The 23,245-nt window shown below is 41.5% G+C and overlaps 1 protein-coding gene across 1 annotated transcript in view; it reads left to right on the forward strand.

The window, feature by feature from the left end:
* The window catches only part of LOC128438618 (leucine-rich repeat-containing protein 49), a 36,118-nt gene that overhangs the window by 5,904 nt on the left and 6,969 nt on the right, over positions 1-23,245 (forward strand). Inside the window, exons 8-15 of the mRNA XM_053421231.1 lie at positions 1,854-1,997; positions 7,098-7,159; positions 10,202-10,349; positions 12,463-12,546; positions 14,133-14,308; positions 15,011-15,106; positions 22,154-22,388; positions 22,715-22,900. Coding sequence (XP_053277206.1) covers positions 1,854-1,997; positions 7,098-7,159; positions 10,202-10,349; positions 12,463-12,546; positions 14,133-14,308; positions 15,011-15,106; positions 22,154-22,388; positions 22,715-22,900 — 1,131 coding nt within the window. The remainder of the gene's footprint in view (positions 1-1,853; positions 1,998-7,097; positions 7,160-10,201; positions 10,350-12,462; positions 12,547-14,132; positions 14,309-15,010; positions 15,107-22,153; positions 22,389-22,714; positions 22,901-23,245) is intronic.

Genomic DNA, 23,245 nt, shown 5'->3' on the forward strand with positions numbered 1-23,245 from the left:
TATTTCTGTAGGAGGAATGCCGTTTCATTTCCAGTTTTTGAGTACTATTCAAGAGGAGATATTCTCTTTGGGAGTGTGCATCCAACTCACACAGTCTCAGGAAGAAGTGATGAGGTCATAGTACAAAGTGACCTGACCTTGTTGGATAACCTTTTTTTATTCACAATCTGATTTTCTACTAATGTTTCACAAAGATCTCAACATAAATCCTCTTCTGTCTCAAATTCTGCTCACAGGTATTTATTCAAATGATATCTTATAAGTGCAGCACAGATCAAACATTACCTTTCTATATTCTGCAAGCCTGACCTACACCATAGGAATTCATGATGTGAAACACAAGGTCCTCAAATATCTTCAGACGAGGTTATCCAAAGTCTACCTTTTAGTTTGAGTAGAGATACTGTGTCCGTGTGTTGACAGATATTTGATATACAGACGCCTGTCCTGTGTCCGTCAGGAAAGCCCAAGTCTGGTTCTAAGATGATGTCGTTTCAATCTTTGCAAGTTTTTCTGCTCATATTACTATATACAGGGATAGTTCACTGCACACGTGGTTACTTTACATCTTCTGATATTTAACTGAGTTCACACAAATGTATTGTATGTGTCTGTGTTGCTTCCTGTGATGCCTCCGCAACAGCCAGAGACCGGAGGCGTTATGTTTTCACATTGTCCGTCCGACTGTCTCACTTGTTTGAACAAGATCTCACCTTGAGGGAATTCAAATTTAGTAGAAGCATTCACTTGGACTACTGATTAGAATTTGGTGGTTGAAGATCGAAGGTCAAGGTCACAGTGAGCAATTGTTCTTTTGACTCTGTTGTATTAGAAACATCGAAATTCCATTACATCTGGGACAAACATTCACTTGGACCCAAAGACCTTATACAATATGGAGGTCAAAGGTCAATGTCACTGTGACCTTACAAACATGATTTTGGTCTAGTGAATCAAACCTCATGAACAACTTTAGGGATTTTCTTAACATTCAGTTGAAGGCTAAAGGCCAAGGTCATACTGACCTCATATCAGTAAATAAAATGATATAATCTGAAACTCCACTGGTTGGTGGAGGCAAAAAGCTGTTATTGGTAATTCTAATCTTTGTTTCTAGTTTAAACTAGATTTCATTGTTGGATTCTTATTAAAATTTCTATTGTTTTTTACCTATTTAACATCATGTGATATGTCATCATGTTTTGACAGAGTCCTTGAATCCTTGATAATCTTTTGACCTTACCTTCACATTTACAGTGTGCACTACAGAGGGTAATCACATCATCCCCTTTGGGGAACAGCCACTGGAACAAGAACTGTGTCATTATGACAGAGGCCCCTAAATAATCTCCCCCAGAGAAAGAGAGAGAGGAAGGGGGAAGGCAGGGGAAGTGTTCACTCCTTGTTTGTTATTATGATTTGAGAAGTCAAACAGGAGTCAGGGCTTGATGTAACTTACTCTAAATCAGTCATTTCAAATCTGTGATACGGATAGTCCATGTGATAGGGTTCACTTGCGGTATGTGAGAGGAATGGTAGAGCCATTTCTGTTTCAGTGTCAATTGCAGAAAGGAAAAGCCTCGAGCATTGCAAAGAAAGGGGAGAACACTGCTTTTTGGGTTTCTTTCACCCCTCAACATTAAGCTGCTGCAGGCTAAAGAATTCTAAACGGATCTAATCTGATTATCCTCAAATACATGGCCTGAATGTGAGAGGGAGCACTGAATGTATACAATTCAACTGCGTTATGCTCTGCCGCTCCTTCCTCCCTCGGTGTCACTCTACATGTAGAATATGATTATCTAGATCTGCTCTCTGACATAACACTCTGTCTTTACTGTGCTTTCCTGCAGATCTGCAGGATCGAGAACATTTCTCACCTGAGTGAGCTGCAGGTGTTGAACCTGGCAGGAAACAACATCTCCAGAGTGGAAAATCTGCAGAAGCTCGACTGTTTGACTGAACTCAACCTGAGGCACAACTGCATCTCTTTTGTGGTGAGGGGCCTCGTTTTCAATCACTGACCGCTTCAAGCATTTTATTCACTACATGCTCACTTTACTACAGAGAAAAAGGCACCAACTCTTCAGTGAACCCAATCTCATTTTCAATCAAGGCTGAATTTACCTTTAGCAGGTTCTGTTTTCTCCTATTTGAAAGTGTAAGGTAGACTTAGAAATATTAAACCATGTTGTACAAGGTAACCACAATATATTTGCAGGATACAGTAGATATGGACTACATTCATTTTGTTTTGGCTGCTCCTATAGCAGGACTTAACACATTTTTGCTGATGTCTTTGATGATGATGTGCATTGAGGCAGCTGTTCACATGCATCATTCACATGTATTGGCTCAATGTCAGTAATTCAAATCTAGTCCAAGAATGTGTACATGTTAAATGGTCTGTATTTATATAGCGCTCTAGTCAGTCACAGAGATGCACAGGTTTTGTCATTCACCATTTCACACAGACATTCCAGCAGTTCATCTATGAACAGCACTTTTTTTTACTATGAGGAGGGCACAGCTGTCAGTCAATCTTGCCCGAGGACACCTTGGCATGGCATGACATGGCATTGGGAAGACTGGGGTTCGAAGACTGGGATTGAACCCCCAACCTTCTGGTTATAGGAAGACCCATATAATTATACTATATATATTTATATATATTACAACATCCAGTGGTTTTTAAGAGCTAAGCCAATGCTCATCTCAGTTCTGCGCCAATTAAGTTCCTGCCACACACACTCACACAGATCCTGACAACTGATCCTCAGAAAATGAAGGTGCTGGTGTCGTGCTTCATCTTTCAGTTAATGCCATTCCTCTGGATGGTTCCTGTTTCCTCTCTTATGGGATCACATGTAGCAGTTCTTGCTGTCACAAAATAACAAACAGAGAAATGACTTCAATAGAATCTTTGTCAGGGAGTCTGCAGTGTGTGTGTGTGTATCTCACTGGCGTTACCTAGAGAGACGTAGCTCATTATCCACAACCTCCCACCGACTCTCTGGCGCAGATAAAAAGAAACTCGATATTCTTAACATGGAAATTCACTTCCCTTGGTTACTATAGTTTTAATCTGATAAACAGAACAGCTCAAGCCAAAACAAGCCTCTTCATTTGTATGCAAATCCCCTCAGCCCTTTCTTGCTTTTTGGGGTAGAAATACGAAGTGAATCCAACAATGTGTTGTGTGAAACCACTTCCCATCACTCAGCCTGTCCTCTGCCTCCAAGTTCTGATCAACAACCACTTCCAACCCTAATTATTGGATACAATGTTTTATTTGATACATGGGTGGAAAAAAATACTACCTCTCAGCAGATTCTTCAGTCTCTGTCATTAGTGGTATTTGCTGCCAAGTGCGCAAAATAAATAATCATCCTCCAGGTGTCCAGTTCAGATGGTAATTTGCTTGGCCCAGTTATTAAATTAATGATTTATATCTATGTTTAAGTGAACATTTTAAAGAGATAGGTGCAACATTTTATCAGACATGCTTTTGCATTATTCAGATTATTTAATGCATAAAAATACTTATTTATTTATATTTATTATTTACCTATAAAAACCTATTTCGTTTGACTGGTTTGTATGCACTTCAAACACTTCGAATCTAATCCACAGCATTTTTATATCCAAAATCCGAAATTATTCTATCTATATCATTTATATTTGCATATAAATTAAACTTTCACAATAATTATAACACGCTAAAACATTTGGGATTCATTCCATATCCACGGGAAAATTATGTTTACACTTGCTCTATGGTGGGTCTCCACATCTAGAGATCATAAGGCAGGTAAGTCATGCATTTGACATTGTTGGCAGCAGCAACAGTTAGTTTTATAAAGCAGCAAAAGTTAAAGTTAAAAGTGAAAAGAGTCTCTGGATTAGCAGTTATATTTGATGGGCTTGTCTTCTTGGGGGTCGGTATTGGATCAAGCAGCATCATAGTTAAAAATGTAAAGAAAATAGTGAGATGAACAAACATGCTACCTCAAAGTTCTCAGGTAAATTATCAAATTTAATTCAACTTAAACAAATTTGCCACTATACTGTTACAGCAATATGAAATAATGCCTGAGATGCAAAAACAGTAGTTTTTAAAAGTTTTGCAGAAAAGAGGCCTTAGAAGTAGAAAATTCAAATTGGGTGGTTCTTAATTTTTAGGAACATCACTGCCAAAGGACACTGCAAAAACACCACTCTGCCATAATGTAGAATAATAATTATTAGTTTTGGTTTTTTGTGTTTCTGCTCACACTGGGGATCAATTTGTTTGAGTCTAAAAGACATAAATGTGTATATTTGGAACTAGTATTTTACTTTTGTTGTGTATTTCCATCGCATTTTTAGTATTAAGATTAATTTCAAGTGGTATTAATAAGTGATCTTAATAAGTCTTACATTTAACTTGTTTAGAGCTGTAGACACACTCTTTAAAGGCAGAGAACATGGACATGTTACAAACAGAAACTCAATCATCTGTAACCAGAAGTCCAAGAGGAAATCTATGTGACGTGTGTTACAATTCTAGTGCACAAAAGCAGAGGCTTACAAGCTGACATCTCAAGTCTCTGTTATTCAAAGAGCAGCCACACACAGCAGAGTACAATGTTTGAAACCCCCTCAGCATCCACATGTGCGTTTAGTTGAGCAGCTTCCCTGCCCTTTTGTTTTGTGTGATGTTGCATGCAAAGGAGACAACAGTGATGAGAGGTAGATGTATGTTTGTGGAGTAATGCATCTGCCAGAGCTAAGTATGAGTGTGAAAAACATAGTCACGCAAGCTGTCAGTGAGAAGAGGGTGGAGCAGGAATAAAGAGGTGAAGGCACGGGCACACAGACACATAAATACACCCCTGCAGGCAACACTTAAACACACACACACAAACACACACACACACAAACACACACACATACACAGCTACAAAGCTGTGCCCAATCTCACATCAGACGCTGTCCGCTGATTGGTTCTGATCAATCAGGTTTTCTAAATGAGACCATATTGTTGGGCGATTGTTATGTAGCACATCAGCTCAGTGATGACATCATCCTGTCTGAGAAAGGGCTGCTATATTTAGTCGCAGACAGTGTGCAGTGGCTGCCTCTTCACCAGCATCCACACAGGGCTGGGAGGGGACTCACTGGTAGGGAGGGTCAGGATTTGCCAGGACTGGATGGTGTGACTTGCAGTTTCTGTTTAGTGTTTTTTACAAGGAAAGAACACAATCCTGTATTAGGCAGCTGATTTAAGAAAAAGATAAAAATCAACATTCAACTGTAGCGTCGATGTAAATAATAACTTTATTCACTGTGTTCAATTATTTGTCCTGAGAAGAATTATTATTGCCCTACACAGTGATGTTGTTTGATCACTAAGGAGCAAATAAATTCCAAACCACAAAACCATCAAAACAGAAATACAGTATTCATGGATCTTGTTTCTTTTCTTGTGTTGTGAACTCAACATACATAGTAAACTAGTCTTCAGCAGAACTCCTCTCTGGAGCTGTAAAGGAGGAATTGTTCTGGAGAAAAGTCAGAAATGTCTATTAGAGTGTGCTATGTGTCTTAAAGTGAAAAGTTGGCAAACATCCATCTTGTTAAGAACTTAAAGCTGCATCTCTAAAAAAGAGACCCGCGGGTAACTCTCAATTTATTAGTCATACTGGCATTAAGCTCTGGCTTTAGGCAGTCTCACTGTTAGCTTATCGCTAATCTTCTAAATTTGAGACATGTTTCCTTTGTTAGTGCCTGCGTCTAGCCAACATATTCCTCTGTAATGTGTTGATTGGTTTAAAGGTGCGAAGCAGATTTTGTTAGCTTTGGCCAAAGCCATGCTAGCTTTTTTCCACCCCCTTTTACACTATTTATGCTAAGCTAACTAGCTTTTGTTTGCATTTTCACCACTCACCAAAGACTGGTATCAATCTCCTCATTTAATCTTCGGAAATAAAATCTACACAGTGGTTGTAGGCTATAGTGAATAACACATTGAAAAGAACACACAATTCAATCTGTTCTGGCTTGTTATAAGATATTTAATTTAATTGATTTATCTTTATTTCATCAGCTATAATGATCTAATCACATTAATTCCAAAGGTCAAACTTCAAACACTGAAACACCAATGGCTCTTTCCATCAATGATCATTCCATCAACAGTCAGCAAGTTGGGTGCTAGGATGAGTAACTGGATGTGTGGATTGGCTTTGTTGCACTTGTGTGACTAATGTTACACTGCTACTGTTCTCTGCAGAGAAGCTAGCATAGCCTAAATGCTAAGCCAATATCCAATTTTAATCGAGGCTGGCAACAGCGCTGAACCAGGCTGTGGGGCGGTGGCTGCGATATGGGCGGATGTCGACGCAGCTCCTTCAGGCTGCTGCTGGGCGTGTCCTCTCTGCTTCCATGTGCATCACTGGCCACACACACAGATGCACACGCAGCACAGACCTTGAAACTACCTAACATGATCTCCCTCACACTGCCATCTGATTAGCTGAAGTCATCTGGGTGGGGACACTGCCCACACCCATGTGTCTGCCCCGTAGCCTGCCAGCTGGCCAGCTGCTGCTCATCGCCCCCTACCCCTCAATAAGTGCTGCATTGATGTTGATGCTGCGACAAAGAAACGACCCCAACCCCAGCCAGTTTCCATCTCATCCTCACCATTGTTCTTGGGAGACGAGGTACAGCAGCTAGTGGGCGTTCATCTGTATGTATATGTGTATCAGTGAGCTTCGCGAGTCAGCCTCCTGCAGCAGGGGATCTCTGCATTAGCGCAGCACAGGCTCTGCTCTCCCTCCCTTCCCCCTTTCTCTCACACACACTCTCTCTCCCCTGCCCCTCCTCTCCATGTGGAGACAAGGCAGCATGCTCTATGTGTGTGTATGTGTGTGCATGCGCAGGGTGGATGGGGATGCTGTATGCTGGTACTGAGAGCTGCAAGGTGACTGAGGGAATGGAGAGGGATACAGAGCTCTGACGACAGTGACGATGCAGTGCCCTCTTTGCATCCACCTTTTCACATCCCTCCACATCTATCTCTCCCCTCTCCCTCTTTCTCCTTCTCTTTCTAGACAGAGGTGGACCGCCTGCCCTGCTTGCAGCGCCTCTTTCTCAGCTGCAACAACATCACCAGGTAAGAGCTTACAGCACTTAACTCCCTCCTGCCCACAGTGCAGGGACAGGGATGGTGGCTGGACAGTGCCACGTCCCCCTCCCTTGGCTCCTGGCTGGGCCTGGCCAACAAAACGCATGCAGAACACACACACACACACACACACACACACACACACACACACACACACACACACACACACACACACACACACACACACACACACACACACACACACACACACACACACACACACACACACACACTGAAACATGCAGTGACACGCACAGGTTCGCTTTAGTGGGCAGTGTCTGTAACCTAGAAAAGAACATCCTGGAAATGTTCTTTGTTATTAGTAATTAACATGCTGTAACCTAAGAAATGGGTGTGACTATTTTGTTAAAGTTATGCAGACAACGCAAAGGAAGGACAAGGTGAAGGTGGTTAATTTCCACAGGAAATTAAAGGGAGATTAGAGGGGTGAGTGAGTTCAGGAGCAGCACTGCTGGATAAGGGTGGATAGGATGAAGAGATGAGAGCTCGGTTTTGTTCCACAGTGCGAACATAGACCTGCCTGACATACTTTTTCGCATTTATCTCTCTGTTAGCTTCCTTGTCTCTCTGATCCAAGAAAAAGAAACGTCATAGAGGTAACGTATTAAAGCAGGATAGACATCTCAGTGAATAAAGCTGGACGAGGGACCTGTGTAGGATTCAGGGTGAGACTGTTCATAAGCCTCCTTGAGCGTAGTAACTTGGTGCCATGATAGATCTGACCTGACGTTCAAACACAGCCCTGTTGTTATAGTGTATGGTTCAGTATCTGAAACGCTGTCACAGAGAGAACTCTGATAAAAAAAATCTACAAAAAATTATTAGTTTAGATTCTAAAACTTCTCAGATCATTACACAGCGACGGCTTCTTCCTGGTACACTATATTTATAAAAAAATAAAATAATATTGTATTGTTTTATTCGTAGTATTGTACAATTAATAAGTGTAATGTTAATAATAGCTTCTCTTTTGAATTTATGGTCTAAATGGCAGCATAGAAGCCTGGTACCTTTTTTAAACTAGTCAATGCTGATAGGAGAAGACTTGTGCTCTGTTGCTAGGTAGAGGGACAGCCCACATGCGTTTACTTGGTGCAGTGAGTTCGGTCAGTCGAGGATGTTGTATTTTTTCCCTCACTATGACATTGCATTTTTTATTTAAACTGCTTGACGGTAGAAAAGAACTGATGTGAATCAGTAAATAACAGATGCAGGAGTTGTAGTGCCGCTATAGATGAAGTTGGAGGCGACACAGTTTTTGACCACACACACACACACACACACACACACACACACACACACACACACACACACACACACACACACACACACACACACACACACACACACACACACACACACACACACACACACACACACACACACACACACACACACACAAACACACACTGTAATTCACTTTTCATTGGACCTCTGATAGTGTCCAGTGACTGGTGTGGAGAGAATTTGTATTACTATTCAACAATTCTCATGGACTAACAATTCCCAGAGGCATCAGTGACAGTGATGAATGCAAATATGTATGAGATGCACCTTTTGGATCTCTCAAGAAGTCTCATAAGCGCTGTAGAAAACACAGCCCCATCACTTTTGGTGTAATGGAGTGTAATTAATCTTTATTGAAAAAACTTATGAAACATGCATGGGAATTAATAACAAGTGCATAAATGCAAGCCACACGGTTGTGGCTAAAGACTCCCTCATGCTTTGCTGAGGAACTTTATGCATAATTTAATGTTTCGTTTAACTGACTCAAAAAGCGTGGTCATAAGCACCTGAACTGAGACGACACTACTCAACTTGTCTATACGTGTTTTTAATCCCTATGTGTACGTGTGATGATTGTGTTCATATTTTTTGTTGTAGTTTTTAATTTATTTATTTGTATTTTATTTTGATACACATATGGCCCTAGGAATCCAAAATAAAGCTTAACTAAAACAAACATATAACAAATACATTGATCTAGGTTACTGGATGTGTTAGACCTATAATAGTATTTCCACCCTACATTATATTGCAGAAGAAGGTCTGACTGTACTTTTTTTGTGTGTTTTTGTGTGTTTTGGCATTATGTACAGTCTGAATTCGGGAATTTCTAAATGATACAGGTATTAGCACTCTGTAATGGAACTACTTAAGAACTGATAAGTGAGCCTCCAAACACCCTGATCAGAACTCATCACCGTACCCTCAGCTCGTCTGTGGTTAAGACGACGGATTCCCTTCTGCCTTGACTTCTACTTTATCTTATCTTTAATTTTGGTTAAACTCCTGGATATCTGATATTCCTTCATATCAGCTATACCTGAAAAGAGTTTATGAATTGCATTCATTACGGTTTAAAAAAGTCTTACATTCTACTTATTGAAACCTGCAAAACCCTGAAGATAGGAAAACAAAACATCCAATGACTCCCCTAATGATATTTGAATTGTGAATATTTGCTCTCTATTTGTTGGAGCTACAACATTGTCCCCTGATGGTTTTACTTGTTTTAATAGTTCAGCAAAGGTTAATATTCGGGCCTCTTGGGCATCCAAACAAACCTCTGGCTAGGTTCAGGCACGGTGCAGTGTAGAAGATCCAAGCAAATGATTCATCAAATTTATTATCCCAAATTAGCAATACAAATATCTCCACCGCCTGACATAGCATGACTGTGCTTTTTCATGCCTCCTTTTGCCAAAGGCTGATATCAGCAGTGTAGCGGATCTGTCTTCGTTGCCTCCTGAGTGATGTCAGGCTGCCAGTGTGCTTTCAAAATACTACTACTACTTGTTTTAGCTTGGCTTAATTCTGTCGGTAAAAGCCAAGATTGAAAGTTTAACAATCTGAGGAAATGGGGGAAGTTGTCTCGCTTGACTTACCCAGGGGATGACTCAAGCTTCCCAGTACTTATTTAGGTCAGCGTGCCTCTCTATCACTGTCAAGCCTCTTCCTTTTGGAAAAAAAGTCTCATTTAAAATGTTCTTTCTTTGTTTCCAGTTTTGATCAGCTAGCCTGCGTCGGAGAGTTGCGCTCCCTTTCCGAGCTCACCCTGGATGGGAATCCTGTAGCCCTGAAGACATGGTACAAGCAGGCCGTCCTGCGCTGTGTGCTTCATCTGAGACAGCTGGACATGAAGCGTATCACAGTAAGACCCAATTGATTAACTGTGTCTGTGTGTTTACAAGAGGAAAACTGGCCAATGGGTTCTAATTACTATACGGATGGTAGGTTTAGAGGTTCTTGTAAACTTAGTTGAACTTGCTTCCAGATATTTTTTATTTCTGCACTTTAAATACAGTGATCACACAACTGCTAAGGGCGACCATGATGTGATGTGACAGTTTTCATCATGCTGCATATGAGCAATAGAGGCAGATGTCTGGCTCTGTATATTGTTATAGTTGATGTAATTAATATGTCACTGAAAACAAATGTTCTTATGATTTCACAGGTCAAAACAAATTAAATAATTCCTCAGAGGCAGCCTCCCATTCACTGTCAGTGGGGCATCGCCAAGCTCCTGTACATTGTGATGACGATGTACTCTTTATTCCTTGTTCTCTGTCATTGGCATAGCAATTATCATGCTTTTGGTTGCATATTAAAGGAAAAAATGTGTCAGTGACTAAACTGAGATATGACCAAAGCCTTTAAAACACATAATGCATGTCAGATCCATAAAAACAATGTGTCTATATATAAATGTGGAGTCATCTTTTATTATACACTATGTCAACAAAGTGATACAGTGCATATCTCCCTGCTTTTAGAGGCTGTCAGCAGGGAGCACCCAGGTCTGAGCTTGTATTTTAAAGGAATCTGAAAGAGCACCACATACCTTGCCCTCAGAACATTCTGCTGAAATAATAAAAAAAAACTCATAACTCCAATTTCAATAGTTTTCATGTTTTTACTTGAAATTTAAGGAACAGGCAGGTTTCACGACCCATCGGTCCATTAAATCTCCCCAACGAACTACTGTCTGTAGCTGTCAAATCTGAAAACAGAGAGTTTACTTAAGGGAGATGCAAAGCTTTGATTTGAAAACAGAAAAAACAGCAGAGTGCTGCAGTTTCCATCTCTTTAAACTGTGTCACGATATCGCTGTGGGGGAAAACTCGTTGTAATCACTGAAGATCTGGATTTATTTTCTCCTCCAACTAATTTGGAAAAAACCTGCCCCTGTGTGCACTATACTGTCAGTAGAGGTGAGATCAGATGATCTGAGATAAGATCTGTGCCTGACTGCTGGAAGATTGGCAATTATTAATGAATGAAATTGAAAAATGAAGTTAATAACGCCAATTAGGAGATACAATGGTACTGTTGTGCTTTGTGGTAAAAAAATGAATGCCTTTCTTCTGTCTCCTTCAGGGATTTATATGTGCCAGCAGCATTTGAATTATTTACAACAATAAATAGAGCAAGTTAAAACAACGCACATACAGTAAACTGGAACTGACCAAAGTTATTATCAGGTGGCCTATAGTAATTATATTTTATGAAATTGATTAAAACTAATTAATCATATCATCCTATTTGATTGTATCATTAGCTGTAGATACATTTCAAATAGCACACAGAGCTTCTTTATCAAAGACAACAATCAGGAATCTACTATCCTATAAATACATTTGATAGGAAATAAATCATGTTTTAATTGTATTATACAAATGGAAATATTGCACCGTATATACAGTCTAATGAACTTTGTGGCAGCTACCCAAACATGGAAATTGTTATTGCTGATATCAAGCCCTCACCGTTATCAATTGATCGATTTTGCGGATGCACTCTTGTCATTTTTCCCATTAGAACCAGTGCTCCTCATGAAATTATTTAAACTCATGTCGATCTTCCAAACCCCCCCCCCCCACCAGCTGACATCAGTCCTTTACTCGAGTGAGGTTTTCATTGTGGTTTCTATTGATCAGGCTGAAGCGTCGTCTCTACCAGCCCGTCGCAGACAGCTGAATATCCCCCATTGCTTTCCGCTGGCACAATCAGATTGTGTTGGCAGCATTGCATTCTGGGAGTTTTGGCTTTCCCCTAACAGCTGGGCTCAGATGATCCGAGACTGAAAATCAGACAGATAATCCTGTGTGATGCTGCAGGCCACTGTGAGAATTTTCTCCCAGCCTCCACACACAGGGAGCAGTCTCTCTGACGGTGTCTTTCGCGGTTCCCCCTTCTCATGAGTAATTCAGAATAACTCCTGAATGGAGCGGCACTCTGATTGCACTGGCTCTCTGTTTCAGGACGAGGATCGGCGAATGGCTAGTGTGCATGCTCGGAAAGAGGAGGAGAAGAAGAGGGAGAATCACAAGCAGACCATTCATAAGGTACCTCTCTGTTCTGATCTCTTCTTGTTGTCTTTGTCTGCCGGGATTTTGAGTTTACATTTACAGAAAATAAGCAGAGATGCCTGTACATCAGACCCTAGATTAACAAGTGTCCTGTGAAGGACCTTTCTAATTTAGGTATTCTTAGTAGAAAGAAAATAAAATGAGTTGCAAAGGTTGAAAGTACTAGAGCAAGCTTTGATAACACAATAATCACACAGGTTTTGTGAGTGATTATTTTAACCATCAGCTAAATGTCATGTAATTTAAATTCAACACCCATTACAGCAAGAGGCCATTATCACTGTGGCTTTCATGGTTAAGTAAGGCAGTGGTCACTAGAGGAAGGATGATTTTTAGAAGTCTAATACAATTTAAAAACAATTCAATAATATTGCATCATATTTTATCCACAACTACTACTACTACTTACAAATAGCACAATCTAATTTAAATTAAAATCATGCAGATAATCCTCAGCCTTCTTTCTTTGCCCCCATGTGACCCTTTCAGTGATTATGACAGGTTAGTGACAGCATCAGATGCAGCACCACATGTGCACATGGGATTGGAATTTTTTTATGAACTTGCTCAAATCCATATAACTTGAGATAATGAGGGTGGCAAATCTGAAGTAGGGTTGTTTAAATATTTGGACAATAACCAACCTCCTTGGCTTCATAATGGTACATCCTAATCTGCAAATTTTTTTTGCTCAGCTTTCCCATCATAAAACATTTGATGAGAAAATATTAGGTCATGGTCAGAATTTGTTTTCACAGTAACGATTTACAGGACATTGAATACACATTTCATATGCTGTCATAAACTTTGAACCTTTCCAATCTATCTACATGACATAAAGCCATCTGGGAACATTGTTAATGTATGAAGTTAAAGAGTCTTTAGTGCACAGTGGTACTGTGTCGGTAAATGGCTCGTAATTATCCTTTATTTCGTCCAAATGGTCAAAGATATTGACGGCGTCTATTTTACAGTAATACGTTTGTGTGTGTGGGGGTGTGTGTGTGTCTGCGTGTATGAATATTGATGTGTGTTCCTGCTGTGTCTGCGCTGCATGGGTGTCTTTTGCTGAGAGGTGATCCCTGCAGATTGCATTGTCTCTCTGTAACCGAACTCCTTGCTAATCCCTGGTGTAGAGAAAATGTCATATTGAATGCTGCAGCGGAGGGTTCATGAGGGCAGAGGATTCACTATGAACTGATACTGACTCACCCCTGCATCGGGGAGTGGCACATTCCATAAGAAAGCATAGTGAAACTGCAGCTTGGCGAGAAAAGGACAGCAGAGGTAGAGAAATCTTCTTCCTTGCAGGAAATCATAGTTCAAATTAAATGCTGCGGTACACATTCATACGCAATATCAGATCAGACTAATGGGTGCTGATATCTGCCAAATTAAAACCAGATGCAGTGCAGGAGGAATAGTTTTAGCTGTGACCAAAGCTAAAGAGACAGGTTCCATTAGCTTAGTATATCCTCTCTGTGTTCTGCCCTGGACAACTGTTTCTTGAAACCATCTCTGTCCTCAGCTTGTGTGTGTGTGTGTGTGTTACGCTCATCTAGGAGAAGCGGCGTCTGGCGATCCGTAATGCAGCGCAGCAGTGGGAGGGTATCAGGGCCTGCCTGGAGCTGCCACCAGCACAAGGAGCAAAAGAAGAAGTGAGTCCAGAGAACAGCCCCGCCCACAGCCCCGCCCAGACCAATGGTCTCGCACAGGAGCCTTCTCCAGACGAGCCAAGGTACACAATACATGACAGATACCAGTGCTTGGTGTCACTTCATGTTTACGTTGCACGGTGAATTGTTGTTTCCCTGTACCTGTGGTTGGTTGTGGTGTAGATCTGGTTCATGGTAAATTTAACATCAACAGTAAGCTCTTAGCATTTTGCTCAGAGGACCACTGTGCCTAGATACAGCCTTACTGGGCCTCTGGCATATCTTAGTTTTATCTTAAATATTTGCTGCCAGACACGTCACAAATGAGAAACTCCATTTTATTGTGTTTGCTCCTTTACATTTTTCAAGCCACTGTTCAAATAAGTGTTTGTTAATGGGCTTCATCAGACCCAGTTCAGACTTCTGTCAAGATAAACAGTTATAAGTACATGTGTGAACGCACCCAAATGAGCACTCTGAGGTGGTCTGAGATGAATGTAGCCAAAGTCTTTTAGCTGCGTGAACACATGTGTGTCCTAGGTAACATATGAAGATCCGTCTACTGAGCTGACGTCCTCTGACTCACTACGGTTTCCTGTAGTGACTCACTTATTTAATGGTAGAGCTGCACGCTGTGCACTGATTCCCTGAGATGGGAAACTGTGAAAATAAGAGTGATGTATGTTGTGTTCAGATTTCATGTGTTCTCTTTCCATTTCCAACTGAAATAGTTCTGAAATGAGTTGTTTGCTCTTTTGGTGAACGTTTTTGTTATTTCTTTGTAGACGAGTAAGTCCAGGGTCAGGATCAGAGCGGGCATTAGGGGGAACGGAGACCAGACTGCGCACCAACAGCCGCCCAAACAGCCCGCGAGATCCCAAGTAAGACAATAACCACCGCCTAAGAAACATTGTTACAATACAGTCCTACAGTGCTGTCATTGACACATGAGGTATGCCTCCTGGCCATAAACCATTTTGACACCTTCCTTAGGAAACAATTGGTTTCAGTTGAGCAAATTTAATACTGTTTTGTGCAATTCTCTTTCATCCTTGCAAGAGTCATACATCTCTGTTTGTTAGATCAGAGCCTCTCACTTTCACACATGTAGAAATATCGTCCCACACTGTCATCCCACAAAACTATTCACCAGTGTTATTTATGTATTGCAATTTTTTTCTCATTCAGTAAACTCATGATGATGAGTTGAGGGCTCCAAATTTTCTGGACGACTTAGATGCTGTGGCTGCTGAGGTGGAGAGTTGTGAATGGATTTGAACTGATATACTCTCATTCGATAGACATCTGAAAATGTAACAGCATTTGGCTCCTTCTAAAAATCTCAGTCTTTCTGAGCTCATCATCCGTTTTTGGTCAAATGAAATACCTATAAGACTCATTAGCTCTGAAAGACTCACTATAGATGGACTCAAAAACTGGTAGACTATTTAAGGATTGCTGCCTGCCTATATGTGGCTTTAGACTCTTTCGTTGATTCTGCAGATGCGTCCAAATTCTTGTAGTTTTGTTGTCAACCCCAAATTAATCATTAAGGATGAGTCAGTAGCTTCGTCTCCAACCATCTGCAATGTGCTGTAAACAAAAACACAGTGATTTCCACAATGGGACTTATATGCCATGTCCTGCTTCCTCCCCGCTTCAGCCTGCCGCCACTCCTCACCTGAATGTTCAGGAAATGTTCCTGTTGTTGTGTTGACTTCTGACCCTGACAATGTCCTATCAGAAAGGCAATCTGTACAGACCCAATGACCTGCATTTGCCAGAGTTTCTGTCAGAAAATAATATCTGTAAAATACCAGAGTTACACTGGCACACTGTCTATATCCGTTGTAATGAATGGACACATAATTGATTGGCCCTGAAATATAACACAACCCCTCACCTCAGAGCAGTAGAGAACATAGTTTTCTTATTATAATATGGAAAACCCTGCACTGTACATGGCTCCACCAGTAATCCAAGCTGTTGGTTAGCTCCTCCTTACCTGACCTTCTTGTCCTTGTGTCTTTATTTTGATTATGCAATGTTTCTCGCAGTTGGACTATCCCTTTTTTCCTCTTAATTTTTCAACTGGGTGAAAGACAGACAGGGCATTTAGAGAGATCAGCCAAATTATAGATGTGATCCCTGCAGCAGCTGGTTCATCAAAAGCATCTTGAGCAAAGCAATGACACCTCTACTTACACCAGAGCCGCTGCACTTTAGCTCTATGAGTTCTCTCGGAAAACGGTGTCTAAACGGTGATGTTGGAAGCCCTGTGTATCATATGTCTGTGCTGAGTCTAATGTGAGTATAGAGCTCTGATATACTTTCCCTTCAGAGAATATGATCCAGATGAGCGATGAGGGGGAGGGTGGAGATGAAAGTGGGGGCTGTGTCAACGACTGGTATTACACATTTCAGAGCTGACTTTTCCTTCCCACACCAGGATTTAAAAAATACCCCACCAGCCGCCTGACTCACGATTACGTGGAATTCATACGAATTCTAGTGCATCACTTTTAGTAGTATTGTAGCCTACTCCTGTACAGGGTCTATTATAATTTCATGTTGTCTGTTTAAACTCTGTGTGGTCTAACAGGTTGTTGTGATGAAGATGACTCAGACAATTCAGAATCCCACACACTTAAAACTTTGGAATTTATACACGGTTGCTGGTGCTTTGTGAAAAGGGATTTCACAAAGGAAAAAAATAAAATCCAGATTTGTGACTAAAAGGTTAAAGGAGGGATAAAACCTTCATAATGTCTGTGAATATATAGAGTAGGTGGTAGATTGAAAGCCTGTTTCATTCTACAGTGTTTGGGTTTATAGAAAGGTTGTAACGCCTACACAGTGTAGCCCAGTGTCACTCAGATAGCTGTTGCAGTATTACACCATCCTCCCCCATGTAGAGCAAGGAGGGACAGATGATGGATGACCTTGTCTCTGTTTGTGAAGCCTGTGTATCAACACTCTTGGCTGTCTGTTGCGTGACATCCCGTATCAGGACGACGGGGATGTGAACCCTCAGGAAAATACTAACAGCAGGAGGATGTGTATTCTTTTGCACCCGTAAGAGACAGAGTATGGTTTGTTATAGGTCATCCATAATCCTGCTACTTCAGAATCTCCACAGATTCTTGGTTTCGCCGACAGGTCAGGGGCAGATCCCGACCCATCCAAACATCTGGATCTGCTCAGTGGGAAGCAGGGGCAGACAGCAGCTTCTTGGCACTCGTGTGAATGTACAGTATGTCTGTGTGTTTTTCTCTGAGTAGCAAACTGGGGATTGCCCTTGAAACTCTGAGAGACAACTTATGAGTAAAACACATTTGGAAAAGTCTGAATTATATCATTATTGTCAAGTTCTGGGAATTCTTTAAGTGCTTGTTGTTTCAAACAAGTTTTGCTGGAGTATGGTTGGATGTAATGTAAATATGAAGTGGTAAATTATTTGATGAAACATTTTTAAAGAGGCCTGGGACAAACATGGATCTTGATGGAATCTACTGCTGCTGTAAACTTTCATTTATAATTTCTATAATAGTCTCAGAAATGTAACCTTTAAAAACTGGACAGTGACGTGAAAAGAGGAAGAGATGCAGACAAAGATAAAAGTTGACATATGACATGAAAAAAAAACTGTGAATGGATCAGTGTGATATGCTTTTTGTATTTCTGTTAGAAACATATCTGACAGCTTTGCACACATTGACCCAACTTCGCTGCCTCAAAAGTTAGTTAACATGAATCAGCTTATTTTCAGGGCACAGACTCAAAGTCATGTTTGTCACTATCTCCTAGGCCTCTCTAGACCAGAACACATTTTACATACTGTATTACATGAGTGGTTGAGCTTTGCTAATGGTGCTTTAAAAATGTTGGTGCCTCATTGCTTATATACAGTGTGGTAGATGCATATAGATGTAGTCTCAAGCCCACAAAGCAAAACCAATTTGGAAATGCAGGAAACCTGATTCACTCAAATGGCCAGCAGGGGCAGGCGGGTGAAAGAGAAACCAGTTTCTATAGAAGTCTATAAAAAAATGACCCTTCTTCATATTTGATTTATAACATTTTCTTAAGGAGTTCATGGTCTCAATTACGAGTCAATAAAGTAAAGTATGCATTAGGGCGCGGATACCATGTGATTGACAGCCAATACCGTCCAATGGGTGCATGCATGCAGTGTCCTCGAGCTCTCACCCCCTGCTCAACAATATTGTTACTTGTAGATTCATAAAATCCAGATGGCACTGGCCAAAATGCCAAACTTGTGGCTTCAACACGATCAAAACAAATGGGTGATGTCATGGTGGGTGCCTACTTGGGTAGATGGGATTAATTAGGTGGCTGTTTATTAAGGAAATATTTGATGATAGCTGTGCTCACCATTAGCAGCTTCAGTTTGTTGATACATTAGAATAAGAATAAAGGGAATCATGACAGGATCACTGTCATCCTACAAAGGATTATATAACATTAAGCTTGTGTCACTGCCTAACTTTGACTGTGTTTCAGCCCAAAGTTTATTCCTTTGTTGTATTGAAGGAAGATGGTCATTGTGTGGGGAGATGGAGAGGGCTTTGCAATTTTCATTCATTCATTTAACGGAGGGTGGTGCTTTAGATGGAGAACAGCGGCTTCAGAAACCATGTAGTTCAGAAACACACATTCACAGCAACAGGCTGGTCAATTTGCAAGGCTCACTACTTACAACACAGCTTTTTGCTGTCAGGGCCCCAAGGCTCTGGATCTACCCGAGTCAGCGACATCTTTGAAATCCCTTCTTAACATCCGCTCATCCTGTCTAACTTTGAGTTTATACTTTATTTGTCTTGGTATTAAGTTTAAATCCCCAGTTTGAAGTTTCATTTGATCTCGTATCACTGAATTGTTTATCTTATGAATCCGTGAACCAGTTTATTTTGTTGCCCTGTTGTATGCTGATTGTATGATAATAATTGCATCTGTATCAGTTGAACCATTTCACTTTTTAATGCGGAAATTATGAAATTCTGTTTCAGCTCCGAGAGTAATGTTTCATACACATCACCACTACGGAGTATTAAGGCTATTACTAAGTTGTCGAGAGATGGCCAACCTCTTTTTTAATGGGCGACATATAGGCAGGCAGCAATCCTTAAGGGCTGTAGGATTAGGTGAGGGATCTCTAATTGAATTACATCCTGACACCAATAGGCCGCAGCAGGATCCATGTAATTGTGACAGATTCTTTGCCCTGTCTTCCCCACTTGTTCACTTCTTCTCTCAGTGTTTGTTGCTGGGTTCTTGTCAGGAGGGTATGCAGGGCCCCTGGCAGCTTTTCGTTGTGATTACTGGGAACAATGTGCAGAGTGTGTTGATGGCGCATTTCCAGGCAAGCAGAAGTTACTCCCATTCTTTATGTGACTTATCTACATGTCACCCTCCATGTCCTGCACGGCTCCCACTCCCTCTGATTTTCTGCCTTTGCCAGTCCGACATCTCGGAGGAGTGGCATATCCTGACGAGTTAATTTCCTTTCAGTGTCTGATGCCTCCTCCTCTAGTTCCAGCCAAGTACCATGTTTCTGTCCATGTGTGTGCTCGTAAGAGGAAACAGTTCTTGGTTTGGTTTCCTTTCTTGTAGTCATTGTTGTTTCCGTTCAAATGCACGTTTCATTATCTGTAGGAGTTCAGTCATCTTCAATCATTTATGTACGTGTTTCTACTTTTGTAGCTGCGGTCACTGCTCAAGAGCTTATTATTCTGTTGACTGATAAGATATGTGTCAATACTATACTAAGACTGTGTGGGACATTCCCTGTCAGTCACTGGTTTGTTAAGAGTGATTCAGGCTTTATCACATGGTTATTCTGGATCAGTGATGCCGGTAACGCGCTACTTAGTAACGCGTTACTCTAATCTGACCGCTTTTTTCAGTAACGAGTAATCTAACGCTCTACTATTTCCAAACCAGTAATCAGATTAAAGTTACTTGTCCAAGTCACCTTGCGTTACTATTTCGGTATTTGTGGTTAGCCCGCTGGGCACGTCCTGAGGCTGGGGGAGCAGTCGCCCCGTCGCCCTCCTCACCACGCCGCCGGAGGCTCGGTGTGCGGCACTCCTCGACGTTTTTTTAGGGGGGGAGGTGCTCGTCCGCGGTGCGGGGGCTTTCCTTATAGTATGCCGCGGGGCGGTGTCCGTCGGCGCTGCGGAAGGCGGGGACCGGTTGGAGGGGACCGGGTACGACGGTCGGCGACAGCGACTCTGGACGTGTGTCGGGCTCTTCTCGCGGATCACCTCAGCTACAGCGCCCGTTAGGGGAACCCTCCGTTCGCGCGGGGGGGGGCCTCCGGCGGTGTCTAATAAAGTTAGTGTTGGCCAAACCGGTTGTCATTTTTATGTTGAGGCGGCGGGGGTGTTGTCGGCAGCTGCTGAATGTAACTAATAAAGTAACTTGTAATCTAACTTAGTTACTTTTAAAATCAAGTAACTTGTAATCTAACTTAGTTACTTTTAAAATCAAGTAACTTGTAAAGTAACTAAGTTACTTTTTCAAAGTAACTATGGCAACACTGTTCTGGATGATGTGTTGATTCGGTCTGACAAGATTAATTTGTGCCTCAGAGTTCAGTAACTTTTAAATAATCTTCGGGGGAAATATTACAAATCAAAACGAGGCACAAATTAATCTTGTCAGTACACAACAAAACGCACTACGACCTCAAGAAGTTATTGACTTTTGCTTATGAAAAACACACACACACACTCGCAAAAAAGCTTTGTGGTCCTGCACTCTTCCATCTCCTGAGGCTCAGGACCATTTACCTGTCTTTTACACATGATTGAATAAGTAAACTGACTTGAGGCCAATTATCATCAACCAAAACCCAGATGTCAGTGTTGTGTCACGTTGGTGTTAAAGACAAGACCATCACCTGAATCTACCAAACTCTCTTGCTTCTCAGTTGGGAGGGTTTGCTGCTTTTCTGCTCTTTTGTGACAATAAATAAAATGGGATAAAACCCCATTTGGACCATCATGTTTGGACCAACTCATGTATTACATGCTTACATATTAGTTACTTTAACGTGAATATTTAATACCAGCTGTTAAATTACAGCTCATTGTTCAATGTGCGTTATCTGGTGTCCCTGTATGTAAAGTAGTTCAAACCAGCTCAGCCACCAGTAACTATAACAGTAACATACTGCTCATACACTGATGCTTCAATATTAATCATCTAACGATGTCATGTATAGTAATTTATTAGTCAGAGGCACACAAACAGTTCTTTACCTCTTTTTACTGAGGTAAGTTTTGTAATGCAGGAATTTCATTTTTTCTGTTAATTGGTTGTTCTTCCAGGCTAAACCCTTCAGTCTGAGTGTGTGAAATTTGGTGCAGTTTTGATTAAAGGTTGGGCCCTGGTGGAGGTATGCACCTTTGTCTCTCTGTCCCGGACTCAGAATTCTGTCTCCGAATACACCACTCACACACATACTTTATGAAGATTGGTCTCAACAAGAATCTCGGATTAGAGTTCTGCAATCAAAGGATTAGTCGTCTAACCACCATGGCTTTCTGTTGCAGCGAGATTGGAAGGGTGTGAAATATGAATAGGGGTGATTAGTTAGTTGGCAGACTGAGCCCAAAATGATCAGCGTTGGGTACTGTGCAGCCAGTAGCCATCTGATGCCCTGCTATGCTGAGAAGTCCTCTGAGTGTCAGCAGACCCAGAAGGCTGAGCACATGGGCTCGGCCGAGGAGTTTATGTCTCCTTGAGACTCGCCAAGATTCTCAACTCTCGCGACTCTCTTATCAAGGAAGGGCACTTTAGAAAAGGAATCAGTTAGGCAACACAAATAGGACATTGACTAGACCACCGAGTGTTATGCAGTTATTTTGATTTAAGTATTCTTCTCTGTGTGTGTTCTGCAGGCTTGTGGAATCAGGGAGCAGCAGCGTTCAGAGCTTGTCCCTATCTGACTGTCACCTAGTGGAGCTGGATGGAGACACCCTGCGTTTGTTTGGACTTGGAGCCCTGGAGGCCCTGGAGAGGGGATGGGGAGTTCAGACCGCCGGTGCTGTCACCGTGATAACCTTCCGCTACATCAGCCTTGACGCCATCGTACCGACACTGCCACGTATAAGGGTCAAGTTCCCCAATCTATCGGTGAGGGCACCAGTCACATAGAATTACCCATGGCATGATGTTAAAATTCCCCCAGAAATCGTGTGCTTTTTTATTTTCACCTCTCTCACACACTAAATATGATTTATCACCAAACTAGAAGAAGTGGTGAAAGAATTTGGAATTATATGTAACATGCAATTAAGTGGAACTTTTTCCAAAGCCCCTCACAGTTGTTCAGCAGCATCCATGACTTTAACGATTCACTGTGACAGTCTGTACCATGATCAACTCAGACAGTAAAAACAAAGAGAACTATATACTGCTCTTCTGCTCCTCCGAAATCTGACTGGTTGCTTCCGCCACAGCACCTGATCTTCCTGGAAACCAACATCAGCCGCCTGGCGCAGCTGGCAGCCCTGGCTCAGGTGAGGCGTCTGGATCAGCTGACCATTCACCCGGAGGGAAACCCCGTGGTCGGTCTGGCTCTGTGGCGCTCCTTCGTCATCTACCGCCTCCACCACCTTAACCTGCTGAAGATCAATGGCCACGAGGTGAGGAGCAGATAGATTATTTCTTCAGCCCTCCTGCTGGCATGCTGGAAACAAATATAGTCACCTGCTATGAATTTCACTCTTAATTATAGATGTTACATTTATTTTGACATGTCTTACATAAAGGTGTCTTGATTGTTTAATATGTTTAATTGAAGCAAAAATGTTGTAAATGCAAATGTAAAGGTTCAATGAATGATTTGAAAATATGCTCATTTGTCACAGCACTTTTTTTTTAGATGATTAATTAGCATGCTAAATATCATTAGTTAAATCGTTAAAGAAATGATAGGAGGTTATGTGCTGAATTATTCCAGGGTTCTTATGGGACTGCCTGGCAAGTGG

Source organism: Pleuronectes platessa, chromosome 1, assembly GCF_947347685.1.
Source record: "Pleuronectes platessa chromosome 1, fPlePla1.1, whole genome shotgun sequence".
In the NCBI taxonomy this organism is placed as follows: domain Eukaryota; kingdom Metazoa; phylum Chordata; class Actinopteri; order Pleuronectiformes; family Pleuronectidae; genus Pleuronectes; species Pleuronectes platessa.